This window comes from Callithrix jacchus, chromosome X (assembly GCF_049354715.1).
Source record: "Callithrix jacchus isolate 240 chromosome X, calJac240_pri, whole genome shotgun sequence".
Lineage (NCBI taxonomy): Eukaryota > Metazoa > Chordata > Mammalia > Primates > Cebidae > Callithrix > Callithrix jacchus.
In genome coordinates this window covers 133,532,809-133,553,482 of record NC_133524.1, presented here as the reverse complement: position 1 = coordinate 133,553,482, position 20,674 = coordinate 133,532,809, and the positions used below count along the sequence as shown (strand labels likewise).

The following is a 20,674-nucleotide window of genomic DNA, read 5'->3' as shown; positions in this document are numbered from 1 at the left end:
AAATGTGTTCCGCATTCCAATTTGGAACACTAGAGAGTCAGTCCGCGTTTCTGAAGGGGTGGGGGTGGGGGCACTGGGGAAGACACCCTCTGGTCTGGCACACAGATGCTCTAGCAGCCGAGGGATCACCCATCCACCCCACCCTGCAAAACTGGCAAGCAGTGTGGCTTCTGCAAAGGCTCTGGTGACAGGGGTACAGGAGGAGGGGCCAGAGCGGACCAAGCCACAATGGCTGGCTGACTGTGAGGCAGCTGAGTCTAGGCCTCCTGCTTCCTGTCCTAGGCTTGGCAAGCACTATTGAGGAGAGAGAGTTCATCTTTCCCTTTCCTTCGTGCCTACTCTCTTTTTAGTGAGATCATTCTCAACCAGTTGTTTCTCTCTCTCTCTCTCTCTGTCTCTCTCTCTCTGGACGGAGGCTCTCTCTGTTGCCCAGGAGTGCAGTGGCATGATCTCGGCTCACTGCAACCTCTGCCTCCTGGGTTCAAGCCATTCTCCTACCCCAGCCTCTCGAGTAGCTGGGATTACAGGTGCCCACCAGCACGCCTGGCTAATTTTTGTATTTTTGGAAGAGATGGGGTTTCACTACTTTGGCCAGGCTGGTCTCAAACTCCTGAACTCAAGTGATCCACCTGCCTCAGCCTCCTAAGCTTTTGGAATTACAGGCGTGAGCTATTGTACCCGGCCATCAGTTGTTCTCTTTTGCTCTCCCTTTTTTTAATCCTGTGACTGGCCCCCACTAAGATGCCTATATTGTTCCTCATTCATTCCTCTCTTTTCTGAACACTTAATACTCAACTAAAGATAAATCTGTCTTACAGAGAAAGGGATTCTTCCCTATAGGAGTGCTAACAAGGAAGAATGGGAGTCCTAGGGGGATGCTGAGGTAGCCATCAGGAATGAGATTCGATGACTTTTAAATGGAGAGTGAGGGAGCAAGCTCAGATCTTGCCTTCTGTCATAGGAGCTCTATGGAGCTGAACTTCCTGGTTCTGGATTGTGTGAGGTTTGAGTAATCCAGGAGGCCATATTAGTTATGTAAAGTGACATTATAGAAATCCACAGAGCCAAAAAGAAAACACAGAGTTAAAGCTGTCGATGATCAGTCCAAATGCCATGATGCAGTGGCAACAAGATAAAGCCAGAATTTAGAAATAGGTCATTTAAAAATGACATTTTGAAAAATCAGCTTGTCAGCAGGTTATAATCATGTTAGGCTGCAATATCATAGACTCTCTTTGCTCTGATTTTGTAGTACTCAATACATTTTTTATTATAATTTAGCTTACCATAGTGATTTCTCTATTGGGAGTGCTCTGGCCACAAAATGGGAGCATTTAGTCTTCTTAGTGCTTCATTTATTTTTAGTAAAAATTAAGAAATTGGCCTTTTGGTTTATGCACTGGCCTTTTGTGAGCTTGGCTAGTGTGAGTCCATTCTCAAGAGCCTTGAGAACTGAAGACCAGATTATGGGCCTTGGGGACCCAGCGAAGATGCTGCCTTTGAAAGCTCCTGTTCAGATGATGGACCACAAGACCTCTCACTGAGCTCCTTTGCTCAAAGACACTTTCCAGATGGAAAATGGAGCCTCAGAAAAGTAGTGTTGTTTTCCTAAGGTCCTCACAACTGCTCAACAGTGACAAAGCTGAGATTGGAGTCAAAGTCTTTTGACTCTGACATCTGCTCTTTCCAATACACTGTATGTTGTTTCAGCTACGGGCACAAGTTAGATTTTGGAGAGAAAGGAAGGAAATAAGAGTTGAGAGCAGGATTTGTCTGTATCAAATAGGAACAGCTATTATTTAAAACCAGGCAGAGTACAAATGCCATCCACTATATTCTAGTAAGTAGAATACCACTGGGCAATGAATCCAACTTCTGAGCTAAGAGCATTATTTGTTGCTGACGTTGTGACCGCTTTTAGTAGGAGCTATGTGCATGCATCCCAGATCACATTCACAGAGCCAGGAGCGGTACCACTCAGTGAAATATGACTAAGCAGCTCAGATTTGCTTGCTCTGTTGCACTATGTAATGACATTTCCGCCAAAGTTCAGGGGTTAGCAGAGGCAGTGTGCTCAGCTGTGAGAATTAGAGAATGTGATTCAAGGTGAGCTAATTTAAGATTTTGAGAAATGCCAGATATAGGTGACAGGGGGATGGAGGCAGCAAACCACCTTGCCATGTATGTACCTATGCAACAATCCTCCATGATCTGCACAGGTACCCCATAACCTAAAGTACAATAAAAAAAAGATTTTGTTCAACAAGAGTAATAAGAACAAGGAAGAGCAGGAGTGTTCCAATTAGGAATCTTAAAAAAAAAGGGGGAGCTTGAAATATAAGCTATATGTCCTTGTGGTTCCACTGAATCACTTGCTTTTCACTTGATTAGATTTTTAACTCTTGAATAATGGAGCCTATTTTAATCATCCCCAACCTTAAATTACCTTTAAATAGAAGATGATTGGGTGTTACTGAAACCACATGACATTAAAAATGACCAGTTATCCTATCTGAACCAGGATAGGGTATGTCTTCTTTTCTTAGCCAAGATGTGGCTACACTGCTGTGAGTGGTTAACTCAGGCAATTAGAGCATGAGGTGAAGAAAATCAGGAGGCCAGGTGTCATTGCACGTGCCCAGATGTTTTAGCCTGGCTCTGTAATCATGAGCTGGATTCATACCAGACCGGCACCTCACAAATATGGACCATGGCTCACGAGGCACACCTGGTTCAATAAATAGGAGGAGCTCAGTGCAGCTTTTCCCCTCTTCTGGCAAATGTGGCCAAGTGCCTCCTGGGAGGTGAAGGTTGACCCTTGAAATGGGAAGGACAGCACAGGAATTAGGCAAGGCCCCTGCAGAGACAGACAGTCTTGTAATATAGAAGATTTCTCTTTGCTGTGATTAGTTATATTAATCATTTTCGAGGCTGTAACAAACTCGATGCAGATGACATAAATGCTACTTGTATTGACAGAAGCGAAGGATTTCTTTTTGTATACAGGCTTACAGATTGCTTTTTCACTTATTTTTATTTTTTTTTAAAGATGGGATTTCACCATGATGGCCAGGCTGGTCTCAAACTCCTGACCTCAGGTGATCCACCCACCTCGGCCTCCCAAAGTGCTAGGATTACAGGCATGAGCCACCGCGCCCGGCCTTTGCCTTTTCATTTTTTCTCTGTGTCTCATGGAAACATAAAGCACGCATGCAGGGCTACAGAGCCCCTCAGAGCACTTTCTTCTGTATTTTTATTGGCTCCATCATTTTCCTGCCCTGTGACTTAACCACTGTGAGTCTTAGTTTATTTATCCGTGGAATGGGGAAAATAACTGCACTGACATCATGAGCTTGCAGGGAGAATCAAATGCAAAGAAAAAAATATATTTGTATCTTAGTCTGCTGTTCAGACCACCAGAAGAAAATGCCATAAATCAGGCAGCTTGTAAACAACAGATGTGTATTTCTCATAGTTCTGGAGGCTGGAAATCCAAGTTCAAGGCATAGGTGGTAACCTGGGGAGGGCCTGCTTCCCTGTTCGTAGGCACTACCTTCTCTCTACATCCTTACATTGTGGAAGGGACAACGTAGCTCTCTGGGGCCTCTTGGATAGAGTCAATAATCCCATTCATGAGAGCTATGCCCTCATGATCTAATCACCTCTAAATGCTACCACCTCCAAATATTATTATACTGGAGATTCGGGTTCAACATATGATTTTGGGAAGGAAACATTCAGACCATAGCAATATGTATGTAATGTCCAAGAGTGCTGCCAGGAACATAGCAGGTGCCCAGTAAATCAGTATATAGTAGCTATAAGATAAGTGAGGGAATTGAACAAGGAGTTGGGAAAGTTTCTTCTCATATGCTTCCTAGCTTTTTTCAGTTTAGGGAAAGTGTCATAAAATAGCATACATGTTGAAACTGAGAACTACTCCAAAAGGTTTATTTGTAATGCTAGAAATATTAACTTCTTGCAGTTTATACTGGCAGATCTCCAGTAATTCACAATTAACACCTGCTGTTTAGTGGTTTGCAAATAGGTTTTGCTGTCATTGTGGATATCTAGAATAAAAAGTTGTGGGGAAACATTTAAAAATTAAATGTCTGATTTCGTCTACTGATGGAGGAATGCAACTTAGGTTGGCTATACGTAAATACTTAAAAATCTTTAATAAAGTTGAATTCCTCTCTGCCCTGTTGCTAAGAGTAAATGTTTTTATTGTTGTTATATTTGAATCTTGCATCATCTGATTGCAGGAAGGATACCTTGACATCATCTAGCAGTAATGTGAGAAATAGTACTTTTCTCTTGTCTGAGTCACAGTAGTGGTAAGATGAATGGAGAGAGGGAATCCTGCTGTTCATCTGACCTTCACGGATTCAACTGGAACTAACTGGCTTTTTTGTGCACCAAAATAGATATAAAGAAAGTTCAGCTGATCTGGGGGGACTCAGTCACAAACCAGATGCTGAACAGGCTAGTGAGGCTTGCACAGAGTACTAGAGGGTGAGTATCATCGTGACTTTGCCATGATTCAACTTGGACTTTGAAAAATTTCACTGAAAATGACTTTGGAAAATTATATACAACATAAATATGCAAATTTACGTTATCCTTTTAACAGGTTCCAGTGCTTTGCAGACAGAAAGGAGAGTTGGTTCTCTATTTTAGATGTATAAAATGAGTGAGATTAGTTAGTAAAGTGGCCTGTACTGTAATCTACCTTTCCTTGCTCATCTCACATCCTCTCTACATTTCGGAATTCTCCTTTGCTTTCTCCTATTTGGGGACTAGAGCCCTCAGTCTTTTTCCACATCATCATCTCTAAACTTGGTTTCACACTTCTCCTTTTCACTATGATATAAATGGTTGATAGTGGCTGAAAATGTTGTGATCCTTCCAGATAATATTTCCATTTTCATAAGGGAGCTATCTGAAGTGCATGGAAGAAATATCTTGGGTGGAGTTTTCAACATTGTTAAATTTGGAGCTTAGAAGGGTATAGTGTGGTGGAGGGTGTTTATGGTTGTATCTGATTCTCCAGCTGCTCTGAAATAATAATGCTTAGGCATTGTCTTCTCTAGCAGTTCCCAGAGGCTTCTTTCAACTCCTTCCCGTGTAGTTTCTAGTGCCTTACAATAGGCTTTCAGTAAGAAGAATAGTATCTATGGCTAAACTTGAGTATTTTGGGGTTTTCTCAAAAGAGAACCAGGCACTGTTCAGGAAGTTTCCCTCAAGCAGACGCAATGACTCTTGTTTTTGCATATTTCGATTTTCGATCAGTTTATTTATTTTGAAAACCAGCCAAATACCTGTACAAATGAATACCAGTGTTGCCATGTACAGGCATTTAGTAACCCTGGATAAGGAACAACTAAAACCAGAGGGAGAGGTTTTTATCACAACTTTTGCTCTCATGTCGTATTCTGCTAATATTTAACTGCTGCTTATTATTTTAGATCGACTCATCTCTACCACACCCGCCCCAAACATGTATCCACATGCACACTCCCATTAGGACTGATGGGCTAAAAACAAGTGAATTTTTTTGCTTTGCTACTATTTTGGCATGCATGTCACCAACATTTTCCCAGTTGATCAGTTGTATGGGAGACTTAGTAAGTCTAGAATCCCCTCAGATACTAGATACTCTCTCTAGTCTATTGCCTTTTGTTCACCCAGGCTTTAACAAACTAAAACAGAACTCTTGTCCATGTATTTCTGGAAAACTTTGAATTTTATTTTGAAGTATTCAGAGATGTCTGGACTGTATTGTTGTTTAACTCTTTAGTAATATTAGCATTACTCTTTTACCAGAAATAGATTAATGCCTCATTTTTAGATGCAACTGGGCTTTTTGGTCATTTTAACTTTGAATGTAAAGCATTCATGGATTAAATGAGTAAAGCAGCGAATCCTAGAATAGGCAGACTTGTGTAGGTTTGCATGTGTCTGTATTGACCCCCTAAAATGGGAAAAATTGCTGTTATATAGTTTCATTCTAAAAACAGATTATAGGTTTTCAATAACATGTACCAATAAGGTAGAAATTTGTCTTGATTAGGGTCCCAGAAAATATGCAGATTAAAAACGAAACAAATGGCTTTACCTAATGGGAAGACAGACCCTTCAGAATCCTAGGTCCATTACCAATCATGTCTGATATGAAAAGGTACATTTTATTTCCATCACCCCATTTGGGGAAAAAATGATGCAATCTGTTTTCTTCCTAAGACTTCTAGACATCCTGGAACAAAATGTTTTTAGAAAGGGCATTTCCATCCAGAAGGTAGGCATCTGGAAACCTACAGATAAGCATATTTACATTGTTGACTGGCAAATTAATAGATTGTACCTGTACATGAGAATACTTCTAATTTCAAATATGCATCTTTGAGACTCAACACATTTTAACACACTGACTACATTTCAAAGGTAACAGTCAAATTGTATTGAAAACAAGAACATCTGATTGGTATCTTCACTGGGTACAATAGCATATCAGATTGACAGTTGACTGGCAAAGTGAAATGTATTTATTTAATGTGTTTTTGCAGAGAGTTGAGTAGTATCAGACAGGCCAGAGGTCATACCTGGAAACGTCATCTAAAGCCAGGAAGAGTCCATAGGCCCAGGCAGGCAAATTCTCCAATTCATGATGAGCTGAGAGGGGGAGGGTCAAGCAGCAGAAACTGAGAACTGAGGCTGGGAGCAAGAGGCAGACCTAGGCCGGGCGCGGTGGCTCAAGCCTGTAATCCCAGCCCTTTGGGAGGCCGAGACAGGTGGATCACGAGGTCGAGAGATCGAGACCATCCTGGTCAACATGGTGAAACCCCGTCTCTACTAAAAATACAAAAAAAATTAGCTGGGCATGGTAGTGCGTGCCTGTAATCCCGCTACTCGGGAGGCTGAGGCAGGAGAATTGCCTGAACCAGGAGGTGGAGGTTGCGGTGAGCCGAGTGCTATTGCACTCCAGCCTGGGTAACAAGAGCGAAACTCTGTCTCGGAAATAAAAAAAAAAAGAGGCAGACCTGGGCAGAAAGTCTGGGCAACGTGGAATTGGGATCTTTGGCAGTTGGGATGCAGCGGGTGGCAGCGAGGAGGAAGGAAAGCAGAGAAAAAGGCACTTCTGCCAGTGACTCAACTGAGTATAGCTAATAAACTGTACAGATGCAAGCATGTCAAAAAGGCTCCACCTCCTTATTTGTGGACTGTTGAGGATATTCTGTAGGTGATGGGCATTAATTACAACCCATGCATATGAGCTTCCTGTAATTGGGCTGAAACTATTGATACATTCAGGTCAGAAGAGTGGGACTGAGTATGCGCTGTTCATTTCCTGGTGGGCGCTGCCTTCTCAGCTTGGCTCTCATTTCCCATTACTGCTTTGCTCTGACTCACTGATGGCCCGCCACATGTCATTAGGCGGCTCAGCTGCCGCTCTCATTTCTCCCAAAGGTATAGGGAGGTTTGTCTCTTGGCTTTTACACTTTCTTTTCCCGGAGAGCTAGAGGAAGTGGCCTTTTGATAGTTTTGTTTGTTGAGCTGAATACTTGTAGTGTCTTAAGGTTTCAATTTTCCTTTCTCATAGGTATTTGATCCTGATGACCTTTATTCAGGGGTCAATTTCTCCAAGGTTCTGAGTACTCTTTTAGCTGTCAACAAAGCGACAGAAGGTAAGCCAGGCTTGTGATTTAAGTGTTCTGGGTGACATTTTTGAATCCATGTGTTTCTGATTACCCCAAGAGCCAACTCTGGTCAGAATTGTTCTCTTGATGCAAATTTTCCCCTTGCTTCCCGCAAATACAGCCCCAACAAATGTCAAATGCTTGAATTTTTTCATGGCTTAGGATTTAAAACATACCTATCATAGATCTTAATGTAATGATAAGAACCAAGAAACTATTTCATTCAAAGCTCTTGAATAGCCAACTAACAAAACAGAAAAGAAAAAGGAAGACCAGTTCCCTTTTTCATGGAGTTTACAAAATACAGCCGTCACTTCCCTTTCCCCATTAGAGACAGATTTTTCTCATTGTTTTCCGTATGCCTTTGTCCACATAAAGGAACCCCTCAGTAGCCTTGCACCAAAAATGAAATCCTGGGTTCATAGAGAGTGAAAATAATATCTTTTATTTAAACGTTTAACACCGTCCACACTAGAGGTATTAAATATAAGTGCTAGTCAATATGAAGAAAATGATGATACACTTAGACTGTAAATTCACTCCTTCTGTGATATTTTACCAGCAGCTTGGTAGTAATAATCATACTTAAAATGCTTTGAGCTCTTGCCCTGGATCTAGGCTGTCATAAGAGCCACAGGTGATCGCATTCAGTCTTTGAAACAACACTGGGGGTAGGTATTATTATTATTAAGTCCATATTACAGATAAGGAAAGTCAGGCCTGTGGTTGTCCAACTAGAAAGTTAGTGGCTGAGTTGGGATTCAGACCCACAACTAACTCACTGCAGAGCCCTTATGCCCAAGCACGAGGCTTGTTGCTCAAACTGCTGGAGACTCAAGAGGCTGTGTGCCCAGCACCTACAAAAAATGTCAGAGCTATGGTCCCTGCCTTTGAGAAAATGACTGTCTATTTAAGGAGACTCAACTTACCCACATGAAACAATCAGAGGACAAGAGCAGACAATATAATCAAGTGCCAAATAGGTTGGAACATCTAGAAAGCTATCAAGTAATTATAGTTGTAGTCAAAAGAGCTGTATATGATAGCAATACATGTAAAAATACTTTTCCAGAGTTGTTCTTTTGCTATTTGGAAAAAGAAAAATGCTTTTGAGCTATTGCAAGGCATATAGCTGAAAGTACAGCTAATTCAAGTAACTATATTTAACACACATGACAACTATCCAGTTCCAGTCAGGGAGGATCGTGTCATTCTAACATTATGCCACAGAAATTATACGTTCCTTTGCCAAACTCTCCTAGCAAGTTTTACAGTCTCTTCCCTTGCCACAGATATTTATAAAATACAAGGAGGTGAAAGTTAAAACCCACAGCATCAAGGAAATTACTTGGATACTGAGCTTGTCGCCTAGGGAATGTTTGGGCTTTAGACTTTTGCAGTTTATATCTTTTAAAAATAAATGGAGAGGAAAAGAACCCTTATTTAAATTTGTCAAGAAGCCAGCTCCTCTCTTTTGTATACTCTCAACAAACTGAAAACATCCAGCTCAGCTCTGGCCTGGTTGAATTTCACAAGGTTTCAAGGAAGACAAGACTCTTGAATCTGATTGTTAAAAAAAATTATTCTAGTGTCAAGACTGCATCTTTCCCAAACACATCTTCTCTCTCACTCTCATTCTCCACCCCACCCTACACACATGAGGGAGATTTTACATTATGTATGCCACACATATTGTTACTTGTAAGAAATGAGCCACTGAGTTATGGGCCAAAAAGCAAAGAGAGAAATTTGAAATATTTCAAAGTAATAAGAGCCACAAACAGCTGTTTGGTACCCAATATAGTTCTGCCTTAGATAAGAGGGCATACTGTTGCAACTGGTTCAGGAGGGAAGAGTTGAAGGGAAATGGGTTAAGAGAAAATGTGGTTCTGTCGCTGTTTTTCATTCTACTGGAGCACGATGGCCAGTAAGGTTAAGAACAGGAAGTTGGCCAACAAAAAGGGAAGGGGGACTGAAATACATTTGGCATGTTCATAATGATAACAGCTAGAATTATAGCCAGGATGCCTCTGATAATATCCCGTGAAAGATAATGTTATGTGGTACATGTTTTTCTGACCTGAGTGGTTCCTTTAACATGCCTTTTCCTCTTTTCACAGATCAGCTATCAGAAAGACCATGTGGACATTCCTCTTCTCTTAGCGCTGCTAATACTTCTCAGACAAACCCACAGGGAGCAGTTTCTAGCACAGCTTCAGGGCTGCAAAGGCAGTCAAAGACAGTGGTAAGTATAGTCCCCAATTATCTGTCTGTTTTAAAATCCGTAAAATTAGATTGATATCCTAGTTGCATCTCCATATGTGGTGAGACAGCCATCCGGTTTGTTTTGGGCATCACTGAGAAAACTAATTATAAACCGAGCACCAATTCAGGCTGGCCCAAAGGAACAAATCAAAGGCATGTGGAGGGGCAAAAATCTGGATTGAAGCTCCAGCTCTGCCCCTTATGAGAATTAGGCATGTCATTTAGCTGAGAATGCTATGCAGATAGAAGTTATTATGGCTACTTTCTGATGCAGTTATTTTCCCTATCCTTTGTTTTATTAGAACTAAACATTTCCTGACACATTCTAGGCAATCAATAAATATTGATTGGTATCCTCATTATTATTGTCATTTTTATTTTTCTCTTTCCATTCCTAATGAGGAAGACCTGATTTTAAATATCAGCCTATGATGAACTTCTATATTGGGATCTCCCGGTTGCCTTTGCACTTGGTCTTACTGGGAACTTTTTTTTGGTAGGAAATGCCTCATCTTCTGCTCTTTGGGTGAAAGCTTTATTTCCTGTCAAAAGCCACCCACTTGCAGTAAGCCATCATGACCTGTTACTTCCAAAGCACTTGAATATGTGGTTCTTAACCTCTTTGAGATCACAGATCCCTTTGAAAGGCTGATGAACACTATGGCTCTACACCCCTGGTACCCTCTCAAATTGTACACAAAAGCCCATGTGTATGAACTCATTTGGACAAAGATCTGTTGTGCTTATCAGATTCTCAAAGGGGTCTGTGACCCTCAAAAAGCAAGTCCAGTTTATACATGACAGATGAAGAATTCCTGACTTAATATATCCATGTAATAAAACTGCACTTGTACCCCCTAAATGTACAAAAATAAAAATGTGGAAAAAAGAATTTCTGACTCAGGCAACTATGGGGTATTTGATCTTTGCACATAAGTAAGTCTTAGCCAAATTAAGATATCCTTTGTAATTAGGAGGTGGGAGGCAGGTTTTATGGAGGGTAGGTTAGTACATCTTGGTCATATAATTATGTGGACTGTTTGTGTGTTTAGTAGAGGCAGGGTAGAATGGCTTATCTCTCTGCTTTGTTACCTGGCTCAGTTAAATAGATACCTTTAGATAATGGGCACGGGTGTGGAGAGAAAAATGAAAGCTATGACCCACTTCAAAATACACATTCTCACAAATGCCAAAGTTTACTTACTGTTCTGAGGGGTTTACTAATCCCTCTGAGACCCATTCATCAACTCCTAAGTTGAAAACTCAGGACTGAGATGGATCTGGGGTTTTATCTTGGCTTACCCCACTTTATTTGCCTAAATCCATATCATTTAGATGAGTGCTTAATCTGGTGTGGCTTTTGTTTCTCTAGGAGATGACGGAAAATGGAAGTCATCAGTTGATAGTAAAAGCAAGATTCAACTTTAAGCAGACTAATGAGGATGAACTGTCAGTTTGTAAGGGGGACATCATTTATGTCACTCGAGTTGAAGAAGGAGGCTGGTGGGAAGGTACATTAAATGGGAGAACAGGCTGGTTCCCTAGTAATTACGTCCGCGAAATTAAATCCAGTGGTAAGTGAAGTTTTTAAAAGCCTTTTCAATTGCGACTCTTGTACTTTCTTGGTATTCTTACTGAAAATTGTGTAGTTCTAATTGGTTAGCAGAAACTGTTTATACTTGTATGTGTATGCCAAAAATAAGAGTAGAACAGAACTGGGAAAAATCTGTGATTACATATTTTGAAACAAAGTTGTATTTAGATTACATTAAGGCAGCAGAAAAATAAAAAAAGCAAAGGAATTCAAAGCTCAGACAACTGGTCCACCTTAACTGTATCCCTTTATGTCTACTCATTCTAGCCCATGTAATATAGTACATAGTCCTTCTCACCACGCTAAAACTTGTCATGGCAGAATACAATAATAAGAGAGGCCATGTGCTAACTTCCATTTTTAGCCCTAAGCCCTGTAAGCAGACCTAAGACTAAATGCCTCAGACATGAGAGATAATAATGATAGGGCTATAGGAAGCTGTCTGGCCACTTTGATTGTGAACACGATTGCCAGAAACTGACTGCGTGCTGTTAGCTGTTTACCTTTCTTCATAACAATAGTCAGAGAATAAAATTGAATTGCTCTTCAGTAGTCTTCTCTTTCTCTCTCTCTTTCTTTCTTTCTTTCTTTCTTTCTTTCTTTCTTTCTTTCTTTCTTTCTTTCTTTCTTTCTTTCCTTCCTTCCTTCTTTCTTTCTCTGTCTTTTCTTTTGAGACAGGGTCTTGCTCTGTTGCCCAGGCAGAGTGCAGTGGTCATCACAGCTCACTGCAGCCTGGACCTCCTGGGCTCAAGTGATCCTCTTGCCTCAGCCTCCCAAGTATTTGGGACTACAGGTGCATGCCACCACACTCAGCTGACATTTAAATTTTTTGTAGAGACAGGATCTCCCTATGTTGCCCAGGCTGGTCTTGAACTCCTGGGCTCGAGTGATTTTCCTGCATCGGCCTCCCAAGGTGCTGGGATTACAGGTGGTAGCCATTGTGCCTGGCCACTCTTCAGCAGTTTTCCTTAGAGTTTTGTTTTGTTTTTTGATAATTCACTTACCTTTTATTATTTAAGAAGGTAGGCTCTGCTGATATTGCAAAAAAACCAGCAAACCCTTATACATAAAAATGCCACAGTACACATAAAACAGCATTTAGTTATTCACATTACTGTATCTCTTCACTTTTCAAAAATATTTACACAAGGTCTCTTTTGAATGGTTAGCTCCTCAGTACATTATTTCTTTTATAGATATCTTACTGTTTTTTAATGCCTCAAAATTGATGCTATTAATTAATTAACAAAATTATAGGCTCACTGTAGGTAAAATGAAACGTTGTGGAAATATACAGGTGACTCTTGAACAACATGGGGATTAAGGGCACTGAGTCCCCATGCAGTTGAAAATCCATGTATAACTTTTGACTTCTCTAAAACTTAACTTCTAATGTCCTACTCTTGATTGGAAGCCTTATTGATAACATAAGCAGTCATTTTAACACATATTTTGTATGTTATATTGTTATATACTATGTTCTTATGATAAAGTAAGCTAGGGAAAAGAAAATGTTATTAAGAAAATTATAAAGAAGAGAAAATACATTTACTATTAATTAAGCGGAAGTAAATCATCATAAAGGTCTTCATCTTCATTGTCTTCATGTATAAATGGGATGGGCCCACCAAGTTCAAACCCATGTTGTTCAAGGATCAGCTGCATAATGTATATAATGAAAGTTCCTCTTCTCTTTGCACCCTCCCCCAGATAACCAGAGTTAGGAGCTTTTCCCTAAAGTGTTTAAGATACAATTACTTTGGACACTTTTCTGTGTTCTATGCTGGGTTTAAAGGGGTAGCTCCTTTAATGGGATGCATTTACTAACAGATTTATAATTATATGTGTATATGGAGACTTCTTAGCATTTTAAATTACTGGGAATCAAGAAGTTTCTGTTGAGCCCTGGAGTATTTCCACAGGCTTTGCCTGGAATTTCCTGGGTTTTGATGATATTCACGGGCGATTTTTACCTCTCGCTACATCTTTCAATTGATATGATTTTGTTGGCAGGATCCCTAAATGCTTTTCCAGATTCACTCTAACATTGTTCCCTGATGCAGTGTCTTCATTTGCAAAACTGAAAGAGCAGTACTTTTGTCCAGGAATCCCAAGCACTGTTGATGGGCCCTGGGAAGTGAACAGCACACCCTCACTTTGATGACCCTCCTTATAATGTCCCTCACTGTGATTCATTGTAGCAGTCTGGCCAGTCCCTTATAGAGGGCCCCAGGTTGTTTGTCCTGGTTTTAGGACCCTTCTTTTAAAATTTCTCCTATACTCTCTCTGGTTTAGGACTCAGCTTAGGACTCATGTGGCAAGCCGCAGCTCTGATTTGAGCACTTAGGCAACCCTTAAAAGCATCTAACCCAACTGTCAAGGACAGGTCTGCATTGCTTGGGCCAGGAAATCAGTGCTAGCCAGGGAAGGCTTGGAACTAGTAGTGTATAGAACAGCCTCTCTCATTTAGCTTATTGCAGCAGCTTCCTAACTGGCATATCTGCCCCTGTTTTGTCATTCCTGTAATCCAGTCTAAACTCATTAGCCAGAGTAATTCTTTTAAAATGTAATTTGGTGCCAGGCATGGTGGCTCATGCCTGTAATCCCAGCACTTTGGGAGACTGAAATGGGTGGATCACTTGAGGTTAGGAGTTTGTGATCAGCCTGGGCAACATGGTAAAACCCTGACTTTACTAAAAATGCAAAAACCAGCTGGACATGGTACCACATGCCTGGAGTCCCAGCTACTTGGGAGGCTGAGGCAGAATAGTTTGAACCCAAGAGGCAGAGGTTGCAGTGAGCCGAGATCACACCACTGCACTCAAGTCTGGGTGACAGAGTGAGACTCCATCTCAAAAAAAAAAAAAAAAAATGTAACTTGGGTAATGGCTCCTCACTTCAAAAAAATAAAAGGCCAAGGTCATCACAATAGCCTCCAAGGCCCTCCGAGATCTGGCCTTCCATTGCCCTTCTGGCCTCCTCTCTGATCTCTCTTCCCCTCGCTCGTTCCACTTTAGCCACACTGGCCTCTTGGCTGCCTGTGCCAGACAGGCTCCTGAGTCACTTGCTGTCCCCTGTCTGGAGCACTCTCCAGCTATCAGCACGGCTGGCTCCCTCACCTCCTTCAGGTCCACTCACTTGTCCACTTCACAGGAGGGCCTTTCCTGGCACCCAGGAGAAAATGTAACACTATCCCCACTCCCTTTATCCCCCTTCCCTGCTTAAAGTTTTTGCTAATTATTTTTCTTCATCTAACATAATACGAATTTACTTATTTATTTCATTTACTGTTTATATTTTACCACTAGAAATGTAAGTACCACAAGGGCAGAGAGTTTGTTTGTTTTGTTTATGCTCAGTAAATATTTGTAAAATGAACAAATATTACGGGGCAGGTAATTAAATTCTGTTCAGCTTGTTCACTGAATACCTCCTAGGCACTCAGGGGGTCTATAACAATCTGTACCTCATAGACCCCGTCCCTTAGGACCTTATAGTCTAGTAATCAACACAGGTCTGTACAACTAACTAACAGGCCAGGACAGAGTAAATAACAGGGACAAAGGACTGAGTAAGATGCTGTTGGAACAGTGAAGAAACAATTTAATTAACAATAACAGGAGTGGGAAAGCACTTGAATTGGGTCTCGAAGGATAGAAGAGGAAGCTTCTGACTGGTAGAAGAAGATTAGAGAGAATTTTTAAGTTCAAGCATGGAAGTAAGAGTAGGCGGTGGGGTGATCTGGGTTGAGAATCAGGTGTATGAAGAGAAAGAATGGGACCTTGAGCTGGAGCTACATTAAGAGGCTGTGTCAATGTCAAATTTTAAGCAAGGGATAATGTGGTTTCTGAAGGTAGTGTGGGGGATGGATTGCAGGGAAGTGGTGGGGATAACCAGCAAGGATGTAGAGAAACCAACAGAGGCCGCTGCTAAGGTCCAGGCGATCAGGACAGCGGTATGGACCACTCTGGGGATGGTGGGGAGGAAGAGAAGTGGATGGATGCAGTATATACTGTTGAAATAAAATTATAAAAACTTGCTGATGATTCATTTTGAGGATAAGAGAACAATACGAAGTCTAGGCGTCCAGCTTGATGGCGAGCTCCTTAAAGGCACGCGGTGTCATGCACCTAACCAGCCCACAAAGGTTGATTTCTCTTGACAAAGGTTGATTTCTCTTGATGAGGGTGTCAATCTCTGTCTTGGACACTAGTGTGGTGGAGAAGTATAAGGCATGGCTGTTGCCTTCAGGGTGTTCATACTCTAGTAGGAAGACATCATTAGAATACAATATGATAAGTTTAGTGATAGAGCTAAATACAGGATGCTATGGGGAGGTGGGAGAACAAGAGAGGAACATAACTCATCTGACAGGGAAGTCAGGGGATTTTACTCATCTTTGTATGCCGTCTTGTCTCCATAGTGCCTAACATGGTGCTTTAGACATGGGAAATGTTTGATATGTGCTGAACTCCGTTAATAGAGAAGATAGGAGGAGACAGAACTTGTGTGTGCATGTCTCGTGTGTGTCTGTGTTGCGGGGATGATTGGTATGGAAGATGATGAACTGTTTTGTATTTGAGTGGAGGTGCGCCGAGTCATAGGTCTGAAGATTTCTAGCAGGTAGTTGGCAGTATGGTTATGGAGCACAGGAGACAGATAAGAGCTGGTGGTGAGGCAACTGACAGTTTAGGTCAGTGGACGATAAGGTGTAAAATATATAGCAGATCATCAGTGTTAGAGACAGAGAGTACATTGTGCCTGAAGAGGTTGGGGGAGGCTTCCTGGGGGAGATAAGGCTTAAGCTGAACACTGAAACACAGGTAGGCTATGAACAGGCCCAGAAGAGAGGTGACAACAATCTAAATCATAGTGATTGGTCAGGGAAAACAAAACCCATGACGATTCTGTGGTAGGGCTGAGCAGAGTGAGCTTGAGGGACAATGGAAGGGACTAGCTTCAGGTAATAAAAATGTCTTGCTGGGAAAGTAGGTGCTTAATAAATCTTTGTTGACTTGAATTCTTTCCTACCCCCATTCTTGCCACCACCACAAAACAGTGGGTAAGCCAAAACCTATGTAGGATACTGCTGAGGCATATTTTAAAATAAATTCTGTGTTGTGTTATGTTTGGTCTAGAAAATACTTGTCAATTTTTAATTAATTGGTTAATTAATTTCTCTCTCTCTCTCTCTCTCTTTTAACATGGGATCTCACTATGTTGCCCAGGCTGGTCTCAAACCCCTGGGCTCTAGCAATCTTCCGGCCTTGGCCCTCCAAAGTGCTGGGATTACAGACGTGAGCCACCGCGCCCTTTATTTCTTTCAATGAACTCCATACCTATGTATAAGCTTAGGAAAGATTTGTCTTTAAGGAGTCTGAAAAGAGTGATGTAGTGAAACCTTCAACACAGAGTTTTAAACTCCACTGCCATACAACCTTTTAGGCGATTTATAAAGTTCAATCAGGCATGGAACTAAAAACTTTAGCGATCTCAGTCTGCTTACTGCTGGGTCAAACATATAACGCTGAGGGCACTCTAATAAGTCAGTCATTCTAACAAATTCATACAGGCAGCCTGGAGGGCGGGAGGACGTTTAGCCTGATACTACACATTCTTTTGTAATGTCTTAAAAGCAGAACAAAACAAGCCCAAAGCCATACAGTCCTCACCCTGCACATTGTGGTGCCATGGGAGTACTGTGCATAGTTTTCCTCCCTTGAGCCTGTCATTGACAAGAGCACTTTGTGCTCTGGTGAATTTGCCCTTGGGGAGTGACATTTTAAGTTTTGGATTCCACTGTAGCTCTTATCTAGAGATAATTATGGCCAAAGTTTTGGGGATAGCTTTTTCCTGCTCTTTGAGAAGAGGCTGATTTCAGAGGTCATATAGCATAAAGGACCACCCACCTAATACTACAGAAAGTCAAGCAATAGAATACTTGAGTATAAAACAAATAAACACACCTCTTTTTAATATGAGCTTGTGAGTAAAAGTAGAGTGAGTTTTTGTGACCATGATGATAAAAACCTGTCTCCAAGGATGATCGAACCTGGACATTGGTGACATCATGAAGCCATTGTCACCAGTTCTGCTTGCCTACCTCTGGATTTCCCATTATATGAGAAAAATAAACCCCATTTTGACCAAAACTATGTTTTTTTTGAGGATCTAAGTTCATGAAAAATACATGTATTCACAACCTAGTCATTAAATAAGTTACAGAACTTATTTAATTAAGGGACTTTGAGTCAGGTACATTATAAATAAGAAAATTAGCCGCTTTGACAATTTTCTGTTCTCTTTTAAAAATCAGTGGTAACTTGTTATTTATACATCAAAGTAATTTCTTCTAGTACATTGGTAACATAATGGTAATTATATCCTTTTTAAAACTCTTGTCTCTGTTCTGTTACCTAGAAAGGTTGAGGATTTGTTAGGACTTTGCATTAAAAACTTCCTGGCAAAATTTTTAAGCCAAGAAATTATTGAGGCAAGTGCGATTGAGCAGATAGTTTAAAAAAATTCTATTTTCTCCCACGGATTCAATTAAGAGGTCATTAAATCCTTCTTCTAAAACTTCTCATTAGCAGTAAATATAGATATCAGTTGAGGGTATTAGGTACATGGTTAATTAAATTTGTATTAAGGCAGATTAAGAAATCACTCTTCCTGCTCAGTATAAAGTGAAGTGAGGATTGAGCTTTATATTTAGACTTCCTGTTTTAATCCCCTGGGTGTATCACATAGATGTTTCCTGTCCAGAGAGCCTATTTGTCACTAGATTTCTTTTTGTCCTATCACCACCAACAGGCAATAGTAATGTGTACACCAGCAAAGGAAGAGAAAAAATCAAAAGTTAATTGGAAAGGGGTCTTTACATCAGGATCAGGAGGATTTCTTATGCCTGTATTTGTGTGACACTGTTGTTTGAGATATATTATACAAACAATCCATTGGAATTCCTCACTATATTGACTGATTTTCCCCCCACTGGTTGGATTGCCCGATATGCTCATGGCCTTAGAACACCACCTAAAATGTTTACATTTTCGTGTTCATTCTAGCTGGGCACTTTGAATCGCCCCAGGGACTGAATTGTTTTCTCGGAACCTCCACATACTCATTTCTTCTCTGCATGCTGCTGAGTGTGGGTTTCAGAGAGTACTTCACACGGCGGGAGTAAGAAGTGGTAGGGTTGGGGGTGGGGAGCAAAGGAGGAACAAGAGGCCAGAAACTGTCACTGAGGTCATAGTGCTGGTGTTTCTCTCTTTGCATTCCCTCTTGTGTTTCATGGGGCCAGTCATTTGCAAGGGCTACATTTTTTTAGACTTTCCAAATTTATCCTTCCAAATCTGTCTCCCTTCTGTTCTTTGTGTTTATTCCCCATCCTAGACCAAGATTTCAGAGAGAGCTAGAACTTCAGTGCTGTTCCCTATTCGATAGTGGTGAGAGCATGCATCCTGGCCTTGTTCCTGATCTTAGGGGGAAGCATTTAGCATTTGGTCTTTCCCCATTTTGTAAGATGCTAACTGCAGGCTTTTTTTGTAGATGCACTTTACTAACTTGAAGAAGTTCTTCTTTATTCTTATTTTTTTCTGTGAGTTATTTTTTTTCGAATGGGTGTAAAATTTTGTCAAGTGCTTTTTCTGCATTGATTAATATTATCACGTGACGTTTTTCTTTTTAAGAATGTTAAGATCATGGATTACATTAATGATTTAAAAATATTTAACCAACCTAGGATGAATTCCATAGTACACAATTCTTTTAAAATATTGCTGAATTCTACTTGCTAATATTTTGTTAATCTTTTTGCATCTATATCATGAGGAATGTTGGTCTGCAGTTTTCTTTTCTGCCTTTGTATGGTGTTGGTGTCGGTGCATTAGTGATTTCATAAAATGACTTGGGAGGTGATCTCTTTTATTTTCTGTGTGACATTAGATGGAATTAGTATCGATTCTTCCTTAAAAAGTTGATACAATTCTCCAGTTACACGGTGTGGGCCTGGATATTTCCTTTTTAAGAGTTTTAAATTTACAAGTTCAATTTTCTTAATAATTATAAGGCCATTCAAATGACCTATTTCATATTGGGTGAGTTGTGGTAGTTTTTGTTTTCTGAGGAATTGGTTCATTTCACACCTAATTGTCAAATTTATGTGTGTAGAGTTGTTTGTAGTACTCCTTTATTATCCTTTTTATATCTCCAGGGTCTGGAGTGATGTCCCCTGTTTTATTTCTGATAGTGCTGACATTTTTCCAGAAAAGCCTAATGAACCCCAGTGCATCCAGGTAGATTTTGAGCTAGCATAAAGCTTCCAGGAACTGGTTATGCCCCACTTGTCCTCACTGGGGAGTGACAAAATTGTCCCTCATTGCTACTTCTCTGCCTTATTTTCACTCTGCCCAACCTGGCCCCACTGGATAACTCACTGTTACAAGAACAGTCTGTGTTTCTGAAATTTTCCCTGAAAAGAAAACTCTGTACTGTCTTTCCTGCCTGTTTGAATTCCATCTACCCTTCACGGCCAGATAAAGTACCTCCTTCCCAGCAAGGTCTCTCTAATCATCCCAGATCAAACTGATAGCCCCTCTGAACTCCAGCAGGAACCCCTGCCCATGCCATTAACCAAGCCTTTCAGTAGCCTTACACCAGAGATGTATGGTTAGGAACACAGGCTCTTGCCAAGGCATACCTGGGCTTCAGTCTTTGCTCTGCCATTTCCTAGCTGCATGACCTGAGACAACTAACTTCACTTCCTTGAATCTTAGTGGCCTCCTTTGTAAAATGAAAAGATACTCTGCCTGCCAGGGTTGTTGTAAAGATTAAATAATATGTCTGAAAAGCTATTAAGTATGAAATAGATATTAGGGATATTCCAATATAATAATAATTAAAAATCAAGGGTAAATGGGAAAATATTCATAAAATAATGTTGTAATAGGAGAATTATAAAACTGTAGGTTAAGGTTAGAAAGATCCAAGAGTGTGTGCATGGTGTGTGTGTTCACAAACATACATAAAATAATGGGAAGACACACTTCAAAAACAGTTTAAATGATAGTTAGCTCTAGATGATGGGATACTTGCTGGTTTTTGTTTTCTGTTCTAT

General features: G+C 40.7%; 1 protein-coding gene across 15 annotated transcripts in view; it reads left to right on the top strand.

Moving 5' to 3' along the window:
* ARHGEF6 (Rac/Cdc42 guanine nucleotide exchange factor 6) overlaps window positions 1-20,674 on the top strand; it is a 112,206-nt gene that overhangs the window by 25,113 nt on the left and 66,419 nt on the right. For all 15 annotated transcript variants that reach the window (XM_035289452.3, XM_017968492.4, XM_008989969.5 and 12 more), the window contains 3 exons: window positions 7,601-7,685; window positions 9,818-9,942; window positions 11,335-11,536. In XM_035289452.3, the coding sequence (XP_035145343.1) occupies window positions 7,601-7,685; window positions 9,818-9,942; window positions 11,335-11,536 (412 nt within the window). The remainder of the gene's footprint in view (window positions 1-7,600; window positions 7,686-9,817; window positions 9,943-11,334; window positions 11,537-20,674) is intronic.